General features: G+C 38.3%; 1 protein-coding gene across 1 annotated transcript; it reads right to left on the bottom strand.

The window, feature by feature from the left end:
• Positions 1 to 6,277: 6,277 nt before the first annotated feature.
• Positions 6,278 to 24,570, bottom strand: uhmk1 (U2AF homology motif (UHM) kinase 1). Its single transcript, XM_026933151.3, has 8 exons — positions 23,870 to 24,570; positions 21,265 to 21,557; positions 19,132 to 19,323; positions 18,668 to 18,762; positions 18,501 to 18,577; positions 17,435 to 17,533; positions 16,342 to 16,430; positions 6,278 to 16,226 (listed from the first exon to the last, which is right to left on the bottom strand). The coding sequence occupies exons 1-8, from the start codon at positions 24,150 to 24,152 to the stop codon at positions 16,080 to 16,082; spliced, it is 1,275 nt and encodes a 424-aa protein (XP_026788952.1). The 5' UTR covers positions 24,153 to 24,570; the 3' UTR covers positions 6,278 to 16,079.
• Positions 24,571 to 24,883: the final 313 nt, after the last annotated feature.

Below are 24,883 nucleotides of genomic sequence, written 5' to 3'. Positions count from 1 at the left end.
CTGTGCCTGGCCGTTCTGGTGCTCAGTGCTCTGTAGCCTCGACCAGATGGCAACAGTTCAAAGAGGGAGTGTGCTGGATGTGAGGGGTCCAGAGTGATTTTGCCAGCCCTTTTGCTCACTCTGGATAAGTACAGTTCTTAGAGAGTGGGAAGGGGTGTACCAGTGATTCCTCAGCAGTCCGGACTATCCTCTGTAGTCTTCTGAGATCAAATTTGGTAGCTGAGCTAAACTAGACAGTTATTGAGGTGCAGAGGACGGATTCACTGATGGCAGAGTAGAACTGTTTCAGTAGCTCCTGTGGCAGGTTGAACTTCCTCAGCTGGCGAAGGAAATACAACCTCTGCTGGGCCTTTTTAACAATGGACTCAATGTGAATGTCCCACTCCAGGTCCTGAGAGATAGTGTTGCCCAGGAACCTGAATGACTCCACTATAGTTACAGTGCTGCCCATGATGGTGAGTGGGGGGTGTGCAGGGGGGTTCCTCCTGAAGTCAGCTATCATCTCCACTGTTTTGAGCGTGTTGAGCTCCAGGTTGTTAAGACTGCACCAGACAGCCAACTCTTTTACCTCCTGTCTGTAGGCAGATTCGTCACCGTCCCGAATGAGGCCAATAAGTGTAAACCAATAAAGTGGTTACTGAAGATGAATGAAAATGTGAAAGTCACGCATCCAGTACGCTCCCGTGTTAATGAATGTTGTCTTTCTTAGTCCTGCGTGCTTCATATCTGTCCACTTGTCCTGATGCACACTTTCCTGTAGGCCTAAGTGCAGCACAGAGAATGTGACACTGATAAACAGGTAGATAGTATGCCAGGGAGGGACCCCTAATCTGATAACTCCTAACTTAATAAAACATTGAAGCCCTGCAGATATGAGCGTGCACACCTCAGCCCTTCAGCCTCTAATAATCAATGTTATCAGTGAAGTTCTGAGCTCTCGAACTCCATGGTGTGAGTCAGTTCCAGGCAGATTTATTGATCATTGTGTTTAATCAGATGAAGGTTCCTTACATCTTCAAGTGCTTTTAATATAGCATCTATCTGTAGAGTGTGACTGGACTGTAATGTACTGTATCTCTCAGAGTCTGGCTGATGTATGAGTGACTATGACTATGACTCAGGGAGCTAATTTATATTCTGTTTCATCACCACCATGATGGACGCTGCAGGTTCCATCCACCAGCAAAGCAAACCACTTCCTCTAGTAGTGGTGATTTCTGAGTATTGTAATATTTAAATTTCTCCTCACATTCCCATGCAGTGACATGACAAACACACTCCCAAATATAATATAGAGCCAAAAGTTGGACTCCTGACGATCACACCCATATGTGCTGAACATCTCATTTAGTCCCTTTTTGTTGTTATAATAACCTCCACTCTTCTGGGAAGGCTTTCCTCTAGAGTTTAGAGCGTGTTTGTGGGGATTTGTGTTCATTCGGCCACAAGAGCATTAACTACGCCAGGCACTGATGTCGGGTGAGAAGGTCTAGGGTTCACTCGGCGTTCCAGTTCATCCCAAAGGCGTTCAGTGAGGTTGAGGTCAGGCACCTGTGCAGGACACTCAGCCAAATTACACTGTGGATTTTGTTAGCTAACTAGCTTATATAGGTTATGTTTAACCAATGAGGTCAAAGCCTTCCAATGTAGTAGAAGCTTATTTCCTTCCTTATTTGAAATATAGTGATAGTAGCTGATTATTTAGATCATTATTTAGCTATTTATGTTTACACTAACTAACTAGTTTAATACTACTAGTTAATATATTATTAAATACCATATGTTACTGCACTGTTAGAAAGCTAGCTATTTGTTTCACTCTATTAACTAACAAGCTTAGGATAAACTTTTATTCCCAAACACGAACCACACATGAAATATGACCATGATGTAAGTGACTTCACTAAATATGATGGAACGATGTATGATGTTCCTTCAGCAAAATGAGCAAAATGAATATTTATAAAAACAACACATGTAATTAGTAAGCTTAAAATATGGAATGCTGTGTACTTTTATATTTTTATTTTAAACAAAATAAAAAAACACCATTGTGTTTTTTCAAAGAAATATTACTTTTGAAAGCAATGATTAATATTAATATTATAATATTAAAATATTAGTATTTAATACTCACAGTTAATATGTGGTGAGAATAATGACTTTTCAAAGAAAGTACATAAACAACCAAGGTTAGAGTGATTTTGCACAATCTCAACCTCGTTTATATTTGCGGGTAATATGTGCACGTGGACTGAGCTCTTCAAACCTCTAGATATATTGGGATGGGTGTTGAGAAACGTATGTTTGCACTGATTATCTTGTTAAAAGACCCATCTACACCTTAATCTACTGATTACAAAAAAAGTCAAATCTATTTCTTGCAAGAATCACAATTTGCATTACTTAAAAAGATTTTTTAATTGTATTCAATTGTAGGGGTTTCAATAATCTTGATATATAATGTGTTCTCAGAATAAGTATTCTATCCAAAACTGCAACTAGTTCAAATTATTGCATATAATATTTATTTTATACAATCAGGGTATTACCTGTTCTTTTGAAGGGTGCCAATAATTCTGGAGTTGACCTTACATAAGAAACACATATGCATGTGAATGTGCCGGAGACTTCTATCACAATTAGCTTTAGCTGTATAGTGTATGGGATCAGAACTCGCTCACATCAAGAATTCATAACTATCAAGTAAACTATTGTTATTTTTGCCATTATAATTTTAAATTATATCTAATAGCTTCTAGGGTCTTAAATCCTGCATGGCACTTTAAAATTCCTGGAAAAAAAGGCCAATGGTTAAATTGTGTTTTGCACAAAGTCAATTATTTTCGGCTGCTTGGCCACGAATTAATATTTGTGCATTCTGTCACAGTAAACAGTGCCTCGGCTCGTCCATCAACATTCAGCTCTGCATCAGCGCCTTCACCCCGATACCCTTCTTTAATCAATAGTAGAAGGCCGTAGTAAGTGGGTAGTTTGTGTGAGAATGTGTGTATATGTGTGTGTGACTAAAGAATGCAGTCATTGGCCTGATGTGTGAGTCACATATGTATCAATTGCGTTTAAGTGAACACTATTAGACAAACGCAGTCAAACAGAAGCGCATGTTCTTACCTTCTCCCCACGTATGATTCCGCTTGTGCACACACGCATGCATGCAGATATATCTCTGCATTCCTGCTCGAGTTTAGGGTGAGATTACAGGTAAAACCATCGAACTGATTTCTGAATGCAACTCAGCCACTGCTCCCAGTGTGTGTTTCTTGTCGTCACAGTAAACAGCTCCTCTTTCATTGGTTATTCAGTGACAAGCAGCCTGTAAACTGAAGCCACACTACTGCAGTGAATACAAACAATATTCTCCTATGTAAATCCTGCAATCTCACTTATAGATCATTTAATTACTAAAACACACCATAGGAATAACCAAAGATGTCACAGTGATGGTCTTATCTGCATCATTATACTTGTAAGTGGTCCATTAGTGTGGAAAAAGAAAACACCTCTGTAAATACAAGTCATTATACAAAATTATATCCTATTGTGTGACTCATATTGTGTATCATGCCTAATGCCATTATTCATTTTTTTGAATGTTAGTGCTGCCTCTAAGTGGCAGTTAGAACACAGTGCAGTTTGTTGAGTGAACATGAATAAATAATGTGTTATTTTTTCTAATAAGCAGGCGGTAAAAGTATACAAACCAATTCAAGCGATAGTGCTAAACTAGAACAGTATACACTCTTCAATGTGCATATGAAAGTACAATACAACTTAAAATACAATACAAAATAAAACCTGTTTGCCTCGAATCACACTGACTTTAGTTACTGATGGTTAATTTTACCATGGTGAGGTTGTCTGATGCTTGAAGCTGTCTAACGCTAACTTTTTTTTTTTTTTTGATTATTATTTCGTTATTATGAAATGTATGATTATTGAGAAATGGAGTGATTCTGTGTTTTAATGTAGTAAATGCATGAGATGAAAGAAAAACTCAAGTAATGTATAGATTTTTAAGTAAGTTAAAATTAAGTAATTGAACTTTGTTACTTTCCACCTCTGCTAAGAAGTTGTTTATTCCTTAAAATGTATAAATCTGTGAATAAGACGTCAATCATAGTAACTGAGCATTAATCTTGTAAATGCTAAGAAAGGCACTGATCTTCAAGTGTCCTGTTTAGGTGAGTCCTGTATCCACAGAACCGACACGAATGTTTTTTGAATGTTTTCTGCCCATTCTCTGTAAACTCTAGAGTCTGTTGTGTGTAATTCCAGGAGATCAGGAAATCAGCAGTTTCTGAAATATTCGTATCATTCCGTCTGGCAAGAACATGATCAAAGTCACTGAGAGAGCATTTTCCCCATTCTGATGTCTGATGTGAAACTATTAGACGTATTAGAATGAGACCATTAATAACTGTAACTGGCACTATGATAAGAGCTGCTGTTACTCACCATTAAAATAATATAAAATAAAATAAAATGACTCAACACCTTCTGGTCAATGAGATTTGTGTATTCAACAGCACTGAGGTATAAAAACTTAATAGCTGATGTTAGCCCAAGCTTAATTTATTCCCAACTGGGTAATTAGCTTTAATTTAATTTAATTTAATTTATTGAGGAAATGAAGAATTGTTGATCATGATTAAAATATGATTAGAAATGCAGCTCTAAATTGAAATAAGCTTTTACGGTAGGGAATGATCATTCTTGATAGGCTTGCACAGAATGAAAATTATTCTGTTGCGTTCAGGGCCTCATAAATACAAATTTATGACTGATCATAAATGATTCGCTGATTATAAACTCTAGTAAACACACAACACCAATGGGATAGTTTGTAACATTTTATTGTGAGAAACATGAGCATCACTCATTCAAAACAGAGTCCTGGACACACAAAAGCACGAGTGAAGTACCTGCTTATGGCACCAGTTTCTCCAAACACACTGTAGCTTCAAGCAAAACATATGACAGTAGAGAAATACTCATGGAGCTTTTCTCTAATAAACAGCAAAGGGAAGATCACACAAATGCTTTCTCTAAAATGAATCTTAAGCTACAGTGCTTTCAGGAAACCAAGCCCAGGACATTTAAAGTCCAACAACATACAACATACTTTCACATTCAAAATCAACAGACCTCAATCGGTTTATCATAACATTCCACACTATAACAGCTTCAGACTCCAGGTTCTCACCCCACACAGCAGTATATGTAGTAAGGTAGGCGGTGGGCTACAGTGCACTGAGCTGATATAAAACAGAAAGGCAGGTTGAGATCATGATTGTCAAAACACACAGAAGCATTAGGACTTGCCAAAGAACTGTGAATTTGCATGATTTTAACAATAATGAATGTACAGTTATCAGACGAAATCGACAAAGTTTTCACGTTTTTGTCACTGTGCCTTTTGAGTGTATCAGAATTACAATTGCATTTCATTTCAGTCACTGTATTCTTAAAGAAAAACTTATCCAGGGCATCTGTAGTTAGTGTGTGTGTGTGTGTGTGTGTGTGTGTGTGTGTGTGTGTGTGTGTGTGTGTGTGTGTGATTACCAAAGATAAGAATGTACACACATTTTCCTGAGTAAAGACCAGAAAACCTCACTTATAATAGAAGTCTAAGGACAGTTCATGGTACATAACATATATCTGTAGAACACGTATAATTTAGAAAGCTCTAAAATCTGTATAATCTGCCCTTTTAGAGACGTGAATACGTTTTTCAGAGAGAAGAATTTGTGATTATGTGTTACCAGTGTAGTTTTATTTACCTAATCAAGCATGGACACTACATATTTCTCTCAGGTCTGTCTCATACTCAAATTTAGAAGGTTTAGCATTAGAATCATTAGAATTGTTAGATTTAGAATCGTTAGAATCATTAGAGTTAAATTCTTTAGTTAACAATTTTTAGAATCCGTACATATAGACTTATTTGATTTAGAATTGTTAATCATTAGAGTTAGAATCATTAGAACCGTCAGATTCAGAATCATTAGCATTTGAATCAGAATCGTTAGCGTTTGAATCATTAGAACTGTTAGATTTAGAATCCTTTTATTTAGAATCATTAGAGTTATAATTGTTAGAATCAGTACAGATAGAATCTTTAGTTAGAATAATTAGAATATTTAGAATTGGTAGATTTAGAATCTTCAGAATTGTTAGACTTAGAGTCATTATATAGAATCATTAGGAGTCCAAACACCGAAGGTGCTGGAACCCTATTAGTTTGTTAGGATTTTCCTTATTATTGTAGTGATTCTCTGCCAAAACGGTATGGAGAGTAAAGACCATAAGTCGTAGAAACACCAAATTTGGAGGAAAGGTGCAGTATGCCCCCCACTATTCAGGCACACAAAGGGACCCACACAGGCCTGATGGTGGTGCAACAGCAGATGGTTTTACATTTTGGGAAATGTTCATATTTCATGAACCCTAAGTCCTACAAAGAAAATTTTTCCACTGATTCCTTGGGATCTCACAAACAAAATTTGGATTTTTGCCTATATTCACAAAATTGGTGTCAAACTACTCACGACAGTGGAAACTTCTACAACTACCAAACACATGTTGATACTTGTAAACAATATGGCTGTCACATGCTTATGAGGCAGAGCCTAATTTTCTCGAACAGCTTCAATTCATGATTGTTTGCATGGATTTGCACGACATCTGAAAGGTATATACAGGCCAACATTCTGAGGTCATACACAAAGTTTTGGGAGTGGCCATACATAAGGGGCGGGGCTAAATTCATATAACTGTTTCTCAGGAGCCTTACGTCCTATTGAGCTGAAATTTGGCACAGTGCATCTCTGTGCTAATCTGTAAGTGTACCTTTGCTGATGATCTGATTACTTAAAAAAAAAAACATGGCTGTCATTAACCAATCCAATGTCAATAAGCATTTAACAGGGTTACCACTGACCTATTTTCATGAAACTTGAATGCTAATTTCCTCTAGGGACAAATTAGTCAAGTCATGCAAATTGGCTACTGGGGGCATTATTCATGGTTTGTTTTGTCTTTTTTTTTTTAAAACACAAAAACAAGTATATCCCTAGAAAAATAAGGTTAATAGTTACATTTATTTATCCTCCTAATCCTTTGCCTGAACACACAAACATTTGCCTTTTGGACCATTTAGCCACACCCACTCAAAATTATGATAATTTGCATAATATGTGAAATATATTTTTGCAAACTAGTCCTAGGATTTTTGGCTCATGTTCACAAAATTGGTGTCAACAGCAGAATCTAATCCTCAATAATTATTAAAAACGTGCTTATATTTGCAAACAACATGGCCTCCACATACCAATAAATTCTATTCGGTTGGAGCTTGATTTACTGAAACAGCTGTAACTGAGGACTGGTTGTATGGATTCACATGAAACTTTATGTTATGAGGAACTGTGTTTGGGGTACGGATGTCAATGGGGGAAGAGCTTAGTTCAAATAGTTGTTTCTCAGGCACCAAAAGTCTGATTAAGCTGAAATTCAAAAACATGGCCACCTTCAGTGAGTCGGCTTTTAGCAGACATTTTATCCAAGTAATACTGAGCAAAACTCACAGAACTTGATAAGTATGTTCATCTATGGACTTTATATTATTCTATGTAACTTGGCAAGAACTGGCCACTGGGGTTGGGGGCGATATTTGCTGACAGTGCTTGGACCCCTATGATCGGCTCTTGCAGCTATACTTGGAGTTACAATCATTAGAATCATTAGAGTTTGGATTTTGTAATGTGCAGTTTTAGAATCATTAGAGTTAGAAAATTTAGTTAAGATCATTAGTTACAATCATTAGAATAAGAATATTTAGAATCTGTAGATTTAGAATGGAATGATTATATTTATTTAGAATTATTATATTTATTATATAATTTTTAGTTAGAATTTTATAGAATCTGTGGGTTCAGAATTGTTAGAATGTAATGGATGCGGTTCTGAATTTGGGTTACAAAGTTTTGGTTTATAGGTTCTGTAGAATTAAGGTCAACTTAGTCACAGTGAGTATTTGGAAAAACATGTGTAAACAGGAGTCTTTGGAAATCACACACACACACACACACACACACACAAAACACACGGTACATTTTGTTCACTTCCTGAAGTCGGGTCAGTTGAATCACTTTCTCACTGTATTCAGATCCTTTCTCTGAAAGGAAACAGACCACCTCACTAGGACAAGTTGCTTTGGTCCACACCTGAGTGTGATTGTGGTGTTCTTTTCAGCACCAGAGAAGAGATCACACAATTCAAATGGACTAAACACTGAGTATGTGAAAGCAGTCGTAAAAATGAGGAAACAGAATTGTAATTAGGTTCCAGCCAAGTTCACTGTACTCCAACCATTGTTAGGAAACACACACACACACACACACACACATACAGACACGCCCTGGATCAGGTTAAAATTACTGGAGTACTTCATTAATCTGTGTGGAAAGTTTGTATCAGTCAGTATTTTCACCATTCCTTTGTAATGTTAAAGCTTTGTATAAATCATTACCTTCTGGTAAATAACGTATCCTTGGAGCACATTTTTATATGAGGAAAATATAAATTGTAACTATTACAAAAATGAAAAAAATAACAATGATTAAATTTTTTTGAGAACTGTGCTCCTGTATGTAATAAAATGAACATACTATTACATACTATTGTGCAATTTTAAAATCTGACTGCACTGAATGACAACTGGTACAATCACAAGAATCAGCTTGCTCCATTTATGAAATAATAAACTCAAATTCACAGCAGTAGTCTCTGTGTGTGTGATGTCTGTTCAAACAAGTTCAGACTCCTATGGTTTTACCCGTCTAATCTGTTCACACACACTCTACACAGCAGGGTCCAAAAGTCTGAGACCAATAGTGCAAATGTTTCAATTTATAATTATTATCTGATAATCTGATAATTATTATCAGCAACAACTAGAGTGAAAAGGAGACTCTTAGAAATATTTACATGAATTTGATAGTATTTTTTTTTAATGACAGAGTGCACTCGAGCTGGCCTGGACTCCACGAGTTTGTGTAAAACCTGACAATCCATGTTAGAACAAATCCACCGGAGTGCCGTCTGAACATGTGTTTTAAAGGAAGGAATAAGACACAAGGACAATCTGACCTTTTGTACAAAGAAGTTATCATGGTCAATATCACAAATTTGCTTACAATTAAATAGTGGCATAGAAATAGTGCAGAATCCTGAATACTGAATATTCAAGATATTGAACATTTTTCTAAAGTTCTAGAACTTTCTGTTTATATCCGGTTTTAAATGGAAAAAAATCCCCAACAATGGTCTCAGACATTGGACCCAAGTGTATGTATGGAGTAACTGCAGTGTACACAAGTAATTATTTACTTATTTATGTAGTAAGAGTTAATTGGCATATGAAGTTTCTAGAGAAACAGGGCATTTTGGACAAAAAAAAAAATAAATCAGCAGCTGTGTAAGCAAAGTGCTTCTAAAGCTGCAGGAGAAACCAGTTGAAACCAGTTACGTCCCATTTCTCTAGAAACTTTGTGTACATCACTGATTGTTTTCTACATCTACATAAAATCATGCATATATTTCCATCTTATCAAAATTTCCTGCGTTTAAATATTCCCTGCTAATCAGCTTTTTCAGCTGCTGAATCCATAACATCTATAAACACAGGAATCTGTTAAAGTTTCATTTCTAAACAATTCTAGTGCAACCCGTGCCACTGCGTTCAATTAAAAAGTGTCAGTGTTCAATGGAAGAAAAGCTTTAATCCTTGCACTGCAGGCCACAGAACTAACACCTCTAGCCTTCTTATCTAGATAAATCCATGTCTAGAACCATGTCTAGAACCTGCACATGGATCTGACTGTCAGTAGCAATGTAAGACCCACCAATCATCACATCAGTAAACCGCTAATTTATAATTGATTACAATGGCTAATATGTAGCAGTGCCTTTGTGTCCATTCTGTAGAATTCAGAACCACAGACGCAAGCTCATTTAACTAAATCCAGGAGGAAGAAAGCAGACAGTTGCCGTCAAGCCCAAACTGCATCTGATGCAACAGTGATGGGGAGCTCCATCTATCAAACATATTTCTACTCGCCCAGCTAAGTGGACGTCCTCACCCTGTGCTGCTTCTTTCTCACAAAGTCATATTGGCCCGTGTTAGTTCGTGAGAAAGAAGTTTGTGTTAGAAAGATACACCCTTTCTCTGTTCAGTTTTTGGCCTTTTGTAACTAAAGCAGCTGTATTTATAGACTATAGTCAAGTTTCCAAGCCCTGTGAGTTCATAACACATGCACAGTGCAAACTTCACAGAAACCTTGGGTCATTTCTTGCTGTTGTTTTTTTTGACTCGGAACGTCAGTTCAGGTCAGATTTTTGGCACTTCTTCACAGCCGAGAGCACAATTTTTACACAGTGTGGAATTAATCTGAGAAGGCAGCGATGCGTATATTTGTGCTTTTCGATCCTGAAAGACTTTAGCTGCAGTGAGAGCTGTGATAAAAAGCAAAAAAAAAAAAGAAAGAAAGAAAAAAAAATGCTGCCATGGCTAATTAGCTCTGCATATTTTATTTACTATCAAACCTGCAAATGTATAATACTGAATCCCAATCACAGTACTGGGCTACAACAACACGACAGTCAGGATTTTAGGCTTGCCGCTTGGGGGCAAATATTCCTAATCAACAAATGAGTGTGTATTAAAAAAGCTGCTTTCTAGATTTCACACCCACACACACCTACACTCTCATGCTGTCTTTATTTCTCACACACACATGTTGGTATCGACTCAATGATGTGTTATGCAATCTTAACTTTATCTCTACCAACAATCCAGGCCGCTGGTGAATTAGGTGTTGGTGTGTGATTACTGAGAACTTAAGGCTGTTTTAGAGAACTGGCAAGCTCAGTTTCTCCTTCGATAAGGGTGTACAGGGCAGATGCCTTGAAGCACTAGGAGTGTGCAATAAGTAAGCAGGAAATACATTTGGGCATGCTATTATAGGAAAATCATCAGTGGTTTGGAATGGTGTGATGTGGCCTGACACAAAAGCATCATGTACTGAAGTGTTTTCTTCCTCTTGTACCACAACAATTTTCTAATACAATTTTTGTTCATTAAAGAACAACATGCCATATATTTTCATCCGGTTATCTTCACATTTAATATTGGGGAACATCTGTGAAACAAGTTCCTGTTAACGCTTACGTTAGAACAGCTATAAACAGTCTAGTAATCATCCTCTGTCTTTCCCATGGCCAAGACATTCCCATGGCAGAAAACGTAAAGTTACAGCTTTACCGCTGACTGTCGCAAATCGATTTTTACAAAGAGACTCTTTCCATAAATGTTAAATGAATCACTTTACAGAAAACTTCACCATATCAGCAATTACGTTTATGTACATCATCTGCCATTCAAGTCACTGTGTACATGGTTATTATAGAAATGTTTTAGGACAAGTGCATTAATATAAACCTTGTAGCTGGAACTGTTACACAAAATTAAATCAACACCTTCTGATAAATCAGAATGGAAAATTGAACAGAGCTGTGTTATATGGAAAAATATCATATGATACTTAAAGACATGTCTACTATACATGGTATGAATCACAATATTTTGTTTGATTAAGGTCCCAATCAATGGCAAATCAATTTTTTGGACCAATTATTTGCTTAGTAGTAAATAATGGAGTTTAAAAAAAAGCACAGCAATCTGATGATGTACAAAAAACATTATGGTATCAATATCATCTTGTCGTATCGCCCAGCACTGTGAGGGACCTAGCGACTGACCGTCTGCTAACGTAACACCATTAACCAACGGTGGCAATAATGCAGTGATTCAAATTCAGAACTTTATGCCAGCAAGCATGTAAAATAGACTTTAAGGGTAGCTGAGCTCGCCATGGAACCCCTGCTGTAACAGCGCTCGCAAACAGCAAACCCAACAATCACTTCTAAACAGCCAACATTCATTAATCCAGTATACTCAGATGTTCAAATCTCTTAAATAGCTTAAATACCTAGCGTAGGCAGGATTAAGCATGTTGCATGTGGGCGAGCTTGACTGACATGCTCCAGTGCACCACGTCCTACTCTCTCTTTCCAGCTAAGACCCAAAACTACACTGACTCATGCATACTCATGCAGTTCTCAAAAATAACTCATAATTTATGCAGCTCAATTTTTGTAATCCATCTGTAACCCAACAGTTGTTGTGACATAACCTGACTCAAAAGAGAGGTTAAACCAAAACCAAGGCACACCTTTTTTCCTTTGATCGTGTCTTTGTGATAAATGAGAATCACTCAGTAACCCAGTCTGACCGCTTATGCAAATATGCATTCACCTGTCCCACCCTGCAGAGCAGAAATAGCCAGGCTAATCAAAGGTGCTCACAGGCAGTTAAACCACGATTAATGTGTTACACGATAAAAGGTCTTGCCAGTATCAGTGTGGCCGATAGTCATTCTTACTCATTATGTGCTTGTTTGAATCGTATCTCCTCATTCAGCAGGGTGTATAGAATTGAAATGTTTATACTAGAGTCACAGTATTTTTCGTTTACTCTTGTTCAGTTAGCTCAGGGTTTTATTTGGTACATTAATAGTCAAAGGAAAAGGATGGACATATCAGTAGTCTGATTTTGTGTTTGAACTATTTGATTTGTTCTTTTTAATTCATAGCTGCCTGGCAGAAAGTTGATTCAACAACCAGAAAGACTTTTGCAATACAAAATCTTTCAATTGTTGTGTGGCTATGTATAAACTTGCACTTCGCTGTAGCGCAGTAGTGGTGTTTCAACAGTGAATGAGTTAGCTGAGCCAGGATTTTGAGAGGGTTTTGCAGCTGTAGATAAACCTGTTACTCTTGTGGTGTGAAAAAAAGAAAAACCCAGAAACCTCTTTTTCTGAAATCCAATCACTAATTAGTTAAAACTTACCCTGCATGCCGAATTAATTAGCGTGCTCCGATGAGCAAAACAAAGCTGAACACAAAACTGTCACATAAATCTCCGGTTACCATAAACAGTCACTTCATGATTAAAAGAAATTGAGTCAGTTTCAATGGCTTTTATGTGCAATGCGAGGAGAGAACACCATAAAATGCTGGCCAGTGACTTGCTGACTTTTTTTTTTTTTTTTTATAAACATGATGTGCTACAGGAAGGCTCAGTGATTAAAGCTTTGGGCTACTGATCAGAAGAGTTCAAATCCCAGCAGCACCAAGCTGCCTTGGTTGGGTCCATGAGAAAGACCCTTACATGTTCAGTTGTATCCTGCCTCAACTGCAAGTAGCTTGGGATAAGAGCGTCAGCCAAATGAGCAAAATTGTACATTTTTACAAAATTGTAATTGTAAAATGATCATATACTTGTTTATCTGTGTCTGTATTAATGCACTTACCTAGCTAACTAGCACTGCAAACACTATTACACTGCATTAGCTACCACTTTAGCCAGCTGTAATTATTACATTTGTCAGCTCCAAGAATAATCGTGCAGCTCACATATGCAGAACTCCACAAACTCACAAAAAAATAAAATGAAAGATTAAAAACCAAAAAGCTTCTGTCACTACCCTGTCCATCCCGCACCCCTCCCCAAAACAGCGCAGTAACACACTTCGATCAGTAGTAATGTGCAACCTACAAACCTCAACACTCTTAAAAATTTTCTTAGAAAAACTGTCTAAGGCTTGCTTTCTTTTTTCACACTGTCTTCCTTAATTACAAACCCTGAAAACAAAGGCCTGGAAGACTAAACAACTTTATCTCGATCCGAAAGCAACTGCAAACACACAGGGTCAAAGTCAACTGCGTATGCTTACTGAGCAGAGCTTTGAATAGCTTCAATAAAGCCATGCAAACTTTTAGAGCTACTATAGAGAAAAAACTCACAATCAGGAATTTGCAATGCTATTTTTTTTTTTATATCATAAAACATTTTCTTAACACACCAGACTAAAACAGTCAAGGCTTTATCTCCACTGCGAATATAAACTAACGAACATTTTGTTCTTTGTGTCAGTGATACCTGATTCTTATCGTTACTTGAAAAGGAAAACATGGATGTGCAAGACTCCTTATTTTATTTCATTGCCAGAGCTACCAATCTGCTATACTGAAAATCCCTGATTCTGGCTTTTGTTAATGCTCTTAAGTACCATTAAGAGTACAAGTGTGAACAAACAAAAAAAAAAACACAAGCGTAATGAACAGAACCAGAATATGATGAGGCACAACCTGTATTCAAACAGAGTATCCACCCATCATCTAGAGTATTATCAAATTTCAAAACCTGGCTTACAATGTTTTAATAAAAAAACCCATTATGCTACTGTGGTGAAGCGTCATCATGAATGCAGCAGCGTGAACAACGAGTGAGAATATCAAAGCACCACAGTGAAGAGCTGCTACAAAGAGAGCAGAATAACTCCAGGAAGCTAAGAAGCATTCACACGTTCAGTGTAATATTCATAGCAACTGGCAAACGGAAATGTGTGGCGGCCTGGGAAAACCCTTCACACAGTGAAACTTTAGCATTTTCTATTATACATAGTTCTGAAAGCTGTAGAAATTCTTGAACTGAAATATGTATTTCTTTGCGTGTATCGCAATCAAAAAAGGGAAAACTGCATTTAAAGGCACATTTTGATAGCCGGTATTTGATTACAGACTGAATTTATTAGGCTTATATGTAGCATGATCAAAGCGTGACATTCGCTGTGTGAAGAAATCACATTTAACTAGCGAGGTTTTAGACAACATTCGGCAGACTGACTGTTTTTAGTCCCACATTTGTTAAAATGGATCCTCAGCCAGTATGATCCTTCCTGGAAGATAGCGTAGGCAAGAGTAAAAAGTACAAAGAGAGTGTATTTTCTTTTCTTTTCTTTTTTTGGCTATTTGCCAGAATTCAGCCACAGCAGCATTCCGATTCCGGTTTTCCCAGATCACCTCACGCATTTGCTTTTACGAAACAAGCTGTAAAAGATTTTTCACAAGACCGCAAACTGATAAAGTATTGCATGAGTTCTACACCAAAAGGAGCGGCGCTGAATTGTTTCACAACAAATTAACATTAAACTGATATAACACTTTAGAAATTCAAGTTCTACAGTAAATGTACTTCTTCAAAATCCTAGTAGAAAGAGATAACAACTACATTATCATCTTGTTTGTGCTGTCTGGTGAAGTAACATTTCTGTCTCTTTTCACTTTAAAGTAGACTGAAAATGTTCAGACTTCAACACCGTGTAAGCAGTAGTATGCATTTTTTTGCCAATAATTCATAAATATGTGCAGCCTTTTAGAAGACTTATAGATTTCAGGTAATCACCAAAAAGAGAAAGAAAGGAGTTTCATGTGTATCAGGATTATATCCGGATTGAGATTATAAGCATAAAAAAGAAAGTGTAAATGCAGATTCGCTCTCCAAACCATAATTAACAAACCCAATAAGTAATGCTCTGTGAATGCCGAAGTTGACACGTAGTAAAATTTAAAACAACACAGAAAGACAAAGGTGTTCGAATGTAATGAGCTGATTTGCATATTAACGTGCAGTACAGCTAACAGATTTCAGTCTGGCCATTCAGACACACGCACGGCTAAAAGTGTAAATGAATATGGTTAAAATCTTATCAGGATCAGCAATCCAGATCCAAGACGCAAGAAATGTGTGTAAATGAAGTCAGTGGCTTTCAGAAACAGTATGAACTAAAGCAGAAAACTGAGAAATATGATACAAACATTGTGTGAAAGCAGTGTTGGAGTCACAGTAAGATCTTGTAAAGATAGTTCTGGTGATCCTTATCTTTCTCTAAAGAATCACAGTTCCTTATTGCATTATATAAGCAAGCCATGGAAGAAAACACACTTGCGTACCAATATGTATCCACACTATGTGTATGTAGCTCACATAAATGTAGTAAAGTGTAGTAAAGATTATTCGAGATAACAGACTTCACAACTAAGCAATCTTCGTACTGGAACAGATTGTGTAGATGTGTTACTGTACGTGTAGCCCCTTACTGCACGGTCTGATACAGATAACCTCTCTTATAGGCACTCAGCGGGTAGAACGTGGCCACCACAAATTTGCCATCAAAAGTGCGGCCTGTCAGCAGCCTCTGGGCTTCTTTGGAGTCTCCAGCGTTTGCATACTCAACGAAGACCTGCGAGAGTGACAGGAAATGACAGCCTTATCTCAGTGCTTAATCACAAACACCAAACACTCAGTACACAGCCTTTAGCCCATTTTTAAGATGATCTCACAGATGATCTCCTTACCTGGCCTTTACCAGGATTTTCTTTTGGAATCAACAGCGATAAGACTGATCCATATTTCTGACATTCTTCTCTCATGTCCTCAATAATGTCTGGGGAGAGAAAAAAAAAAGAATAAAATATGCATGTTAATTAAGATGACTGACTTATCTAAAACATCAAGCACAACATTAAAGTTAAAAAAGGACTATTGTAATCATAATTTAAAAAAAAATAAGGCTGTATCACAGAGATGCCAACATCTACGGTTTAGCGGTAGTGTTTACGATTTTTCATCCCTTCCTACGGTGATACTGGAGACACCTGAAAAGTTTACATCCACACTTTCTTTCTTCCTATTCTAGGAAAAATATTACATACAGCAATTAATAAGAAAACATACATGTAAACTTTTTTTTCTACTAGCTACAGACAAGAGGCAGCTTTTTCTGCCCAAGCACCTGGTGGTTACCATAAAACCCTGTACATACGCACACTCCAGTTTCAATTGTGATGGAGTTGTACACGCTGTTTGAATGCATCTGGACTGACTGGCATAAAAGAACAAACAGCATTTTTAATCATTACTAATAAACATACGCTATATGGCCAAAAGTATGTGGACACCTGACCATCACACCAATATGTGGTTCTTCCCCAAACTGTTACAACAACTTTGAAGGCACACAATTGTCTGGAATGTCTGTCTGCTCTAGCTATCAGAGCTTCCCTTCACTGGAAGAGGTTCAATCCAAACCTGTTCCAGCATGACAATGCTTTTGCTTCACTGACTTTAATTAGTGAATTCATGAGCCCTGGCCTTTTGAGCCAACAGGAAACAAGTGAGCAGGATCTCTTTAGTCAGTTAATTAAAAAAAAAAAAAAAAAAAAAAAAAAAAAAAAAAAAAAAACACCTTGTCCACCACCATAGGCTTCTGGTTTTTGTTTTTTTGGGTCTCTGTCTGCTAGTATTTTCGTGTTAGTGATGTTGGCGCCTCTGGTATCATTAAGTAATCCCTGGAAGTATGCGCTATACAGCAGTGAACAGGCTGCATAAGATAATACCAGCCTTCACTTCTGCCAGCAGCTTGGCAGAAGATCTAAGAGAAACACTCACCTTCATATTCATCATCGTTGTGTAAATGACTGTCATCGATTATGTTGAGCAGTCTGAGGACGGGTGTAGGCAGCAGAACCAAATCGTCAATGTGAGGAGCTGAGAACAAAGCAGTTTTCTTATTCACATTTCCACAAGTCTGGGTTTCTGGGTCAAGCCAGGTACACACTGTACGATTCTAACAGATCTTGTTATCTGGGGACAAATCATGCTGAATGGTTGGAGAGCCACACAGATTTATATAAGCTCACCATGACATGCTCACACTGTATGTGAAACATGACTACTATGCACACTGAATGTTTTCAGTAGTTAAACATTCTGAAAGACAGTAGTTCTTACTACTAGATTTATATCAATACATTAACGTTTCTGTAGTAACAACTATCACAAGGAACTGTATGTTGGAGGTGCCACATAAACATATTTCAAAACTGTGTGAAAATGTTGATAATATGAAGTTTTCTCTAAGGAGATGTTAATTTAGCATTTTTGGAAGGAGTCTCCAGTACCAACGGTTTGCAGTAATCAGAGGTAAAGCTGTAACTAAAGTTTCCGACACGGGAAAGCCTGGATGAAGAAGTTTGCAGTTTCTCAGTCTCATAACAAGCGGCAATTTTCATCGAATTATTTTTAAGACAGATATTATTTTTCATTCCCGCTGGTCACAGCAGCCTGATAAAGAAATATTCTGTAGGCACATATGCTGTTGCTATAGTGACCTGCCTTGCATACAATACACTCTCTTTACAACAACTGGTAAACATTGCTGTTATCATTGCAGGCGCTCCAAATTTCAGAAAAGCAATTCCTGACTGATGAAAGGTCTGATGCGACTCTGCTTAAACTGTGTCATGTTGGACGTGTATCTGGGTGTCTAACTGCTAATTGGGCCACTCCAATTACTCCATTTACTCCACTCCACTAATCTCCACTCCCCTCACACTGAAATCTGGACTAATTCTCAACAGGGTTCATCAGGGATCAGGGTTCATTGCCAGACTGCACAGTGTACACCTGCCATTATGCATCACTGCTTTATAAGGCTTCCATTAAACTTTCATACCAAAAGGAATACTGAAGAAGGGGCTGATCAGTGCAGCTTCGGCTGTGCTTCTGCGGTTTGGGTTGTGGTGAAGCATGCTGATGAGAGAAAAGGAGAGAAGACACAGACGTCACATCACACAGCTATAGGCGGTTTATAGATCTGGAGTCTATTGAGGCACTGCATACCTTTTGATGAGATCTCTTAGATGGTAGACAGGGATAGCAGGGTACACTAAGGAATTGCTTGAAAAGATATGATCCACTATTGCAGCACTGTTGTCCTGCAGAAGAACAGGGTGTCCTTGTGTGAAAATAGCAGCTACACCAATTTGTACTCATTATGTGTAAATAATAATAATATTAATAATAAAAATTCAATATTTATCTATATGTAACTGAGCCATTGAGCATTGTCTGTAAAAGCTTATTTATAAGGGGCAGAGTTTATTTCCATGGCCAGAAAAATACAAACAAATACCTTAAAATGAAGAAATTAGTCAAATCAATTTTATGACAATATTGCAAATCACAGTTTTTCCACACTTTTTCATGATATCATCTAATAACTTCAGATCAACAAACACTACAGACTGTACAAACACTTGCACCTAATGTTTCAAAACTGCAGCAGCATACCGACCCTGACTCACCTTCCATTCCTGAGACTTGACAGTTTCTTTTAGCTTGATTCCTGAGAACATTTCCAGCAGAATGATGCCCAGACTCCAGAGATCCACAGCGGTGGTACAGCCCGAGTCTCCCTCCAGTCCTGCCTGAGCCAGCGAGTTCTGCAGCTCAGCCTCGGGGGCTCGGTAGCCATCTGTCTGGATGTACTTCACATCCTGCAATAAATAAATAAAAAATACAGTCAGAAAGCAGCTCACAGCAAGTTGTGCTCCTTGTACAAAGAGAATCATTACACATTTCGTTCAACCAATTAGAGAGACGCTGATATAGTCACTCTTTTTAGATTTACATCTTAAACTTAAAACTCGTCCACTACATATCTATTTAATTCTGAAAGATTCTGGTCCTGACTTTCTGTCTTTTGTTTGATACAAATGTTTACATGATTAACAATGAGTGTCATTTATATGCCTATAAAGATGATATTTGGAATCTATATTTTTCAAGATATACCAATCTTTGATCTAATGGAATTTCTTTATGCTTCTCCTATATACACCATTTATAAGCTGTTCAGTGTCACAAATATGAAATGATGTGTTTGAAGTTCAATTGTCTTCTTGAGAGACATCAAATTAATAAGACATTTATTTATAACAGCAAAGGTTCCATGTCTACATCCAGATTTCTGTAAAGATGTTTTTTTATGGCTTAAAAAATAAAATTTTAACTTAAATTAAGATTTCTGAGTAAATTAATATGGTTGTGGTTTCATAGCAAGCAAGCAAGCACTAGGCAGTCAGCGGTACAAGTGATTCATATTATGGTTTCTGGAACCAGAAAAAAGAGAGAACAAAAAAAGGGGTACATATAGGCCTGGTTTTTACAATTATTTTTCTATTTTTGATTACTGAGTCATAAACATTGCTTTTTGCCAGTCTTGATCGTTCAAGAATAATAATCCCTACAATGATTCATATAAGACAAATAAATTATTACATCTTTAAAATCTAGTCATAAAACTATAAACAGAAGAAGAACTCTCTAAAGTTAATCAAATAAAATGAAATAAAATGTGCATGAACTAAAAACAATAACAATTCTAGGTGATCCCAAATAAAATTCATGAAATATAATAAATTAAACGTAAAATTCAAAGCATAAACAAGCTCTAATTTAAAACAATAGCAGAGTGAGTTTACCGTAGTCAGGTGTTTTGCTACACTACTCGACGTGACGTGCGTGGTTATGATGAATTAAGAGATCAGAATATACATAGATAAGGTATGATGGTATGAAAAGATAGCGAAACTACAAAAGAAAGATTACTGTATAAGTATATGTATATACAATCTTTGCCAAACCAAAACCAGTCTTCAAGATGATCTTATTTCAAGGCAACAGAAGGACTACATATCTCTCACTCCAAAACACACTGTGCTTGCTGTTACCTGAGCTTAAACCACTTAAACACACAAAGCTCTGCAAGCACAACATGTTTTGTCCTGCTGTTGTTCTGTTTGTGTAATAACCTGGTCATCAGCTAATGAGCCACTTGGTACCGCACTGTCCCCATCCTCCCAATTATCTGCTTTCACACCCTCTAACTGGGGTTCTTCTAGTCCCTGTACAGTTCCTCATGGTACAGTACGTGCTGATTAGGTATTCCAGGCTGTAAATGTCAAAAAGAAGATTACAGGAAAATGTTCAACCAATGTAAGTTAATAAGATGAGGGGAATATTCTGACTTTCATTTCCTGGAAAGGAAAGAAGCTTAAAGAGAGAACAGGAACAAAAGCCAATAACTCACTGCAGTAGGCTTTACAGTGTAGTATTAGTATATGTCTTATATAGGATTTGATTCCTAAATGACATTTTATTTACATTTGCTCAGTTAAAAGCTTAACTCAAGTGGTTGGCTTTATCCAGGTCCAAAGAGCAGCTGTGCCTATCATTTTAAACATATTCAATACTTTTGTTTTATGCAAATCTGGAGAAAGCAGGAGACATTTCCAGTCATCTGTTCTGGTGTTGGGAAACCAAAAGACAGAAACAGAACAATAAGAGTCCTAAAACAGAACAGGTGTTTAGGCTCTGCTACATCCCCACTGACACAAACAGCAGGCGGAAAACTCAGCTCACATCCACCTCCTCACCTGGTGCCCCTCTTTAAAGCTGAGCCCAAAGTCGATGAGCTTGAAGCACTCATCATCAGGGCTCCAGAGAATGTTGCGAGGCTTGAGGTCAGCGTGCACATATCCCTCTCGGTGCAGGAAACACAGCGCCTCCAGGACATCACGAGCACAGTGCTGGATCAGCCACATGGAGTGGCCCTGACTGCTGCCTCTCACCAGCAACTCCGACACACTCACGTCCAGAAGCTCCAGCAACAAGCAGCGGGTCGCTATGCTGAGCGGGTTGTGATTGGTGAACACGCCATACAGTGTCACTGCGGATAAAAACAGGGAATATGAACATGAATGAATTCCCGTCTGTGCATTGCATAAGTATTCACCCCCAAGCTGTCACTCATTTGTATTTTTGTATGTAGATAATCCTCTGATTAAGTATGACTGCACTAGTACTTATGTATTATGTGTATTTTATGATGATACCGATATTTACTGCACTACATATCATGCTGCTACCATTCTTTTTCTGTTCTTGTGATATCGACTCTTCTATTATCATAAATTAATGCAATTCAATTTTATTTAAGTTTCAGGTTTACTGTCATGTGCATGAAGAGTGCTTGAGCAAATATATACAATGAAATTCTTGTGCACACTCCTACCCAGACACAGTGCAAAAATGATAATGAACTCTTATCATATGAATTGAACATAGACAAAAGACCTTGCAAGATTATTAATGTGCTCTAAGCAAGCAAAAATAATAACTGTAAACACTGTAGACATTGTATGCAGTTAAAAATTGACATGGTCAGGGATATCGCACATACAGTACTCTATACAGTACTCTTATACACCGATCAGCCATAACATTAAAACCACTGACAGGTGAAGTGAATAACACTAATTATCTTGTTACAATGGCACCTGTCAAGGGGTGGGATATATTAGGCAGCAAGTGAACAGTCAGTTCTCAAAGTTGATGTGTTGAAAGCAGGAAAAATGGATCTGAGCAACTTTGACAAGGGACTAATTGTGATGGCTAGAGGACTGGGTCAGAGCATCTCCAAAATGGCAGGTCTTGTGGGTTGTTCCCAGTATGCAGTGTTTAGTACCTACCAAAAGTGGTCCAAGGAAGGACAACCAATGAACTGGCAACAGAGTCATGGGCACCCAAGGCTCACTGATGCGTGTGGGGAGTGAAGGCTAGCTCGTCTGCTCTAATCGCACAGAAGAGCTACTGTAGCACAAATTGCTGAAAAAGTTCATGCTGGCTATGATAGAAAGGTGTCAGAACACACAGTGTATCACAGTTTGCTGCGTATGGGGCTGCGTAGCTGCAGACCAGTCAGAGTGCCCAGGCTGACCCCTGTCCCACTGAAAGCGCCTACAATGGTCACATGAGCATCAGAACTGGACTATGGAGCAATGGGAGAAGGTGGCCTGGTCTGATGAGTCACGTTTTCTTTTACATCACGTGGAAGGCTGGGTGCATGTGCGTTGCTTACCTGGGGAAGAGATGACACCAGGATGCACTATGAGAAGAAGGCAAGCCAGTGGAGACAGTGTGATGCTCTGGGCAATGATCTGCTGGGAAACTTTGGGTCCTGGCATTCATGTGGATGTTACTTCGACACATACAACCTACCTAAACATTGTTGCAGATCAATTACACCCCTTCATGGCGATGGTATTCCGTAATGCCAATGGCCTCTTTCAGCAGGATAATGCGCTCTGCCACACTGTAAATTGTTCAGGAATGGTTTGAGGAACATGACAAAGAGTTCAAGGTGTTGACTTGGCCTCCAAATTCCCCAGATCTCAATCCGATCAAGCAGCTGTGGGATGTGCTGGACACACAAGTCCGATCCATGGCCCCACCTCGCAACTTACAGGACCTAAAGGATCTGCTGCTAACGCCTTGGTGCCAGATACCACAGCACACTTTCAGACGTCTTGCAGAGTCCATGCCTCGAATGGTCAGAGCTGTCTTGGTGGTACAAGGGGGACCTACATAATATTAGGCAGGTGGTTTTGATGTTATGGATGATCGGTGTATAGCGCTTTTAACAATGGACATTGTCACAGAACAGCTTTACAGAAATACAGATCTAGATTTAAATGTATCCCTAATAATCTGTGTTCTCTCTCTCCCCACATTACTCCTGCTGCCTGATGAAACAGCAGTGATCCTGATTCCTTCTGCCCTCCTGCCTGCTCCTTCCTGATGCTCTACTTTTGCTTGGAGCTTCCTTCACCTGAAATTTTGCAATGTATATTTATCTGCCATTTAACGTGCTCTGTTCTTACAATCACACTGCAGTAACAGTTTCGTTTCCCCATGAGGGATTAATAAATGTTTATCTTATCTCATCCTATCTTAAAGAGAATCACTAATCCAATAGAGTGTCTCTGTATCATGGCCTATACCATGATCCACACCAGATCTGATACATTTCCTGATCCGATCTACTGGCTGTAACCATGACTATATCCTGTGAACACAGTACAGATGTGAGCTGGTGTTTCACATAATCAAGCAAAAACTTTATGAAATGAAAATTTAAAAATGGAAATGTGTAATTGGTGCACTTGTGGACAGGGTGAAGTGCAGGTGAATCAGCCTTACCGATATTTTTGTGGCCCTGGATGTCCTCTAGCACGGATCTTTCTTTGAGATAGCCGTAATCTCCACCCTGTGCATCCAGGAGAAACTCTTTGACAGCAGCAGAGCTGGACCTGGCAGAGCTAACCCGGTACACAGAGGCAGAACCTCCCTGTCCTAACCGAGCCTGCACCTTCCACATCTCCCCAAAGATTTCAAACAGAACCGGCTGCATGACCTGGTCCTCCTTCTCTCCGCTCCCAGGAGGTCCTGGTAGTCGCGGTGTGTTTGCGTTTGGACTGGACATTTTTTCACGCTCACTGATCTGCAGTCAGCTAGCATTTAGTGCTGCTGAGCAGACAGAATAGCTAGCAGGCGTCTGTATGAGAAGAGGCTGCTCAGCTCGTTACTTCTGAAGCACTAGGATCGGACACAGCTGACTACAACGCGCTCGTGCTTGGCATTATGTTCTCCGGGTTCTGCTCCAGTTAGCATCAGCTGTGGCTAAGCTAGCAGTAGAGTTAGCAAACTAAGTTAGCGGTGTCGCACTTCATAAATAAATACCACGCTGTAACCGAGGCTTATTATTCACGGCATACTTCACAAAACACCTGACAGCCTAAATACCCGGACTCTGTATTTTAGGAGCTGAGTTAAGTTGGGTTCGGAGATTGTAAACACTCTTGCCATTGTTTTGGCGGCCATTGTTCCGGAAATGAGGTCAGCTACCCAGACAAACTACTTCCGTAGCACGCTGCACAACCCTTAAAATCTCTCAAGGAAGTAACTGGTTCATAGGAAGTGATTCATTTTCTAATCTAAACCCCAGTAATTTAAATAAGATGAACATAAATATAAATGCAGTTTTATAGTTTTAATAAAACCAAGAAACGTGATGCCAATACAAAATGTGTGGATTATGATCCCTCAACACATACACGTGAATGGTCTAAACAAACAAACAAACAAACTTTGAACAACAATAACAGCAGCAACAACAACAACAACAACAACAACAATAATAATAATAATAATAAT

The sequence above is a fragment of the Pangasianodon hypophthalmus genome, chromosome 2, assembly GCF_027358585.1.
Source record: "Pangasianodon hypophthalmus isolate fPanHyp1 chromosome 2, fPanHyp1.pri, whole genome shotgun sequence".
In the NCBI taxonomy this organism is placed as follows: Eukaryota; Metazoa; Chordata; class Actinopteri; order Siluriformes; family Pangasiidae; genus Pangasianodon; species Pangasianodon hypophthalmus.
This window is presented reverse-complemented; position numbering and strand designations above follow the sequence as displayed.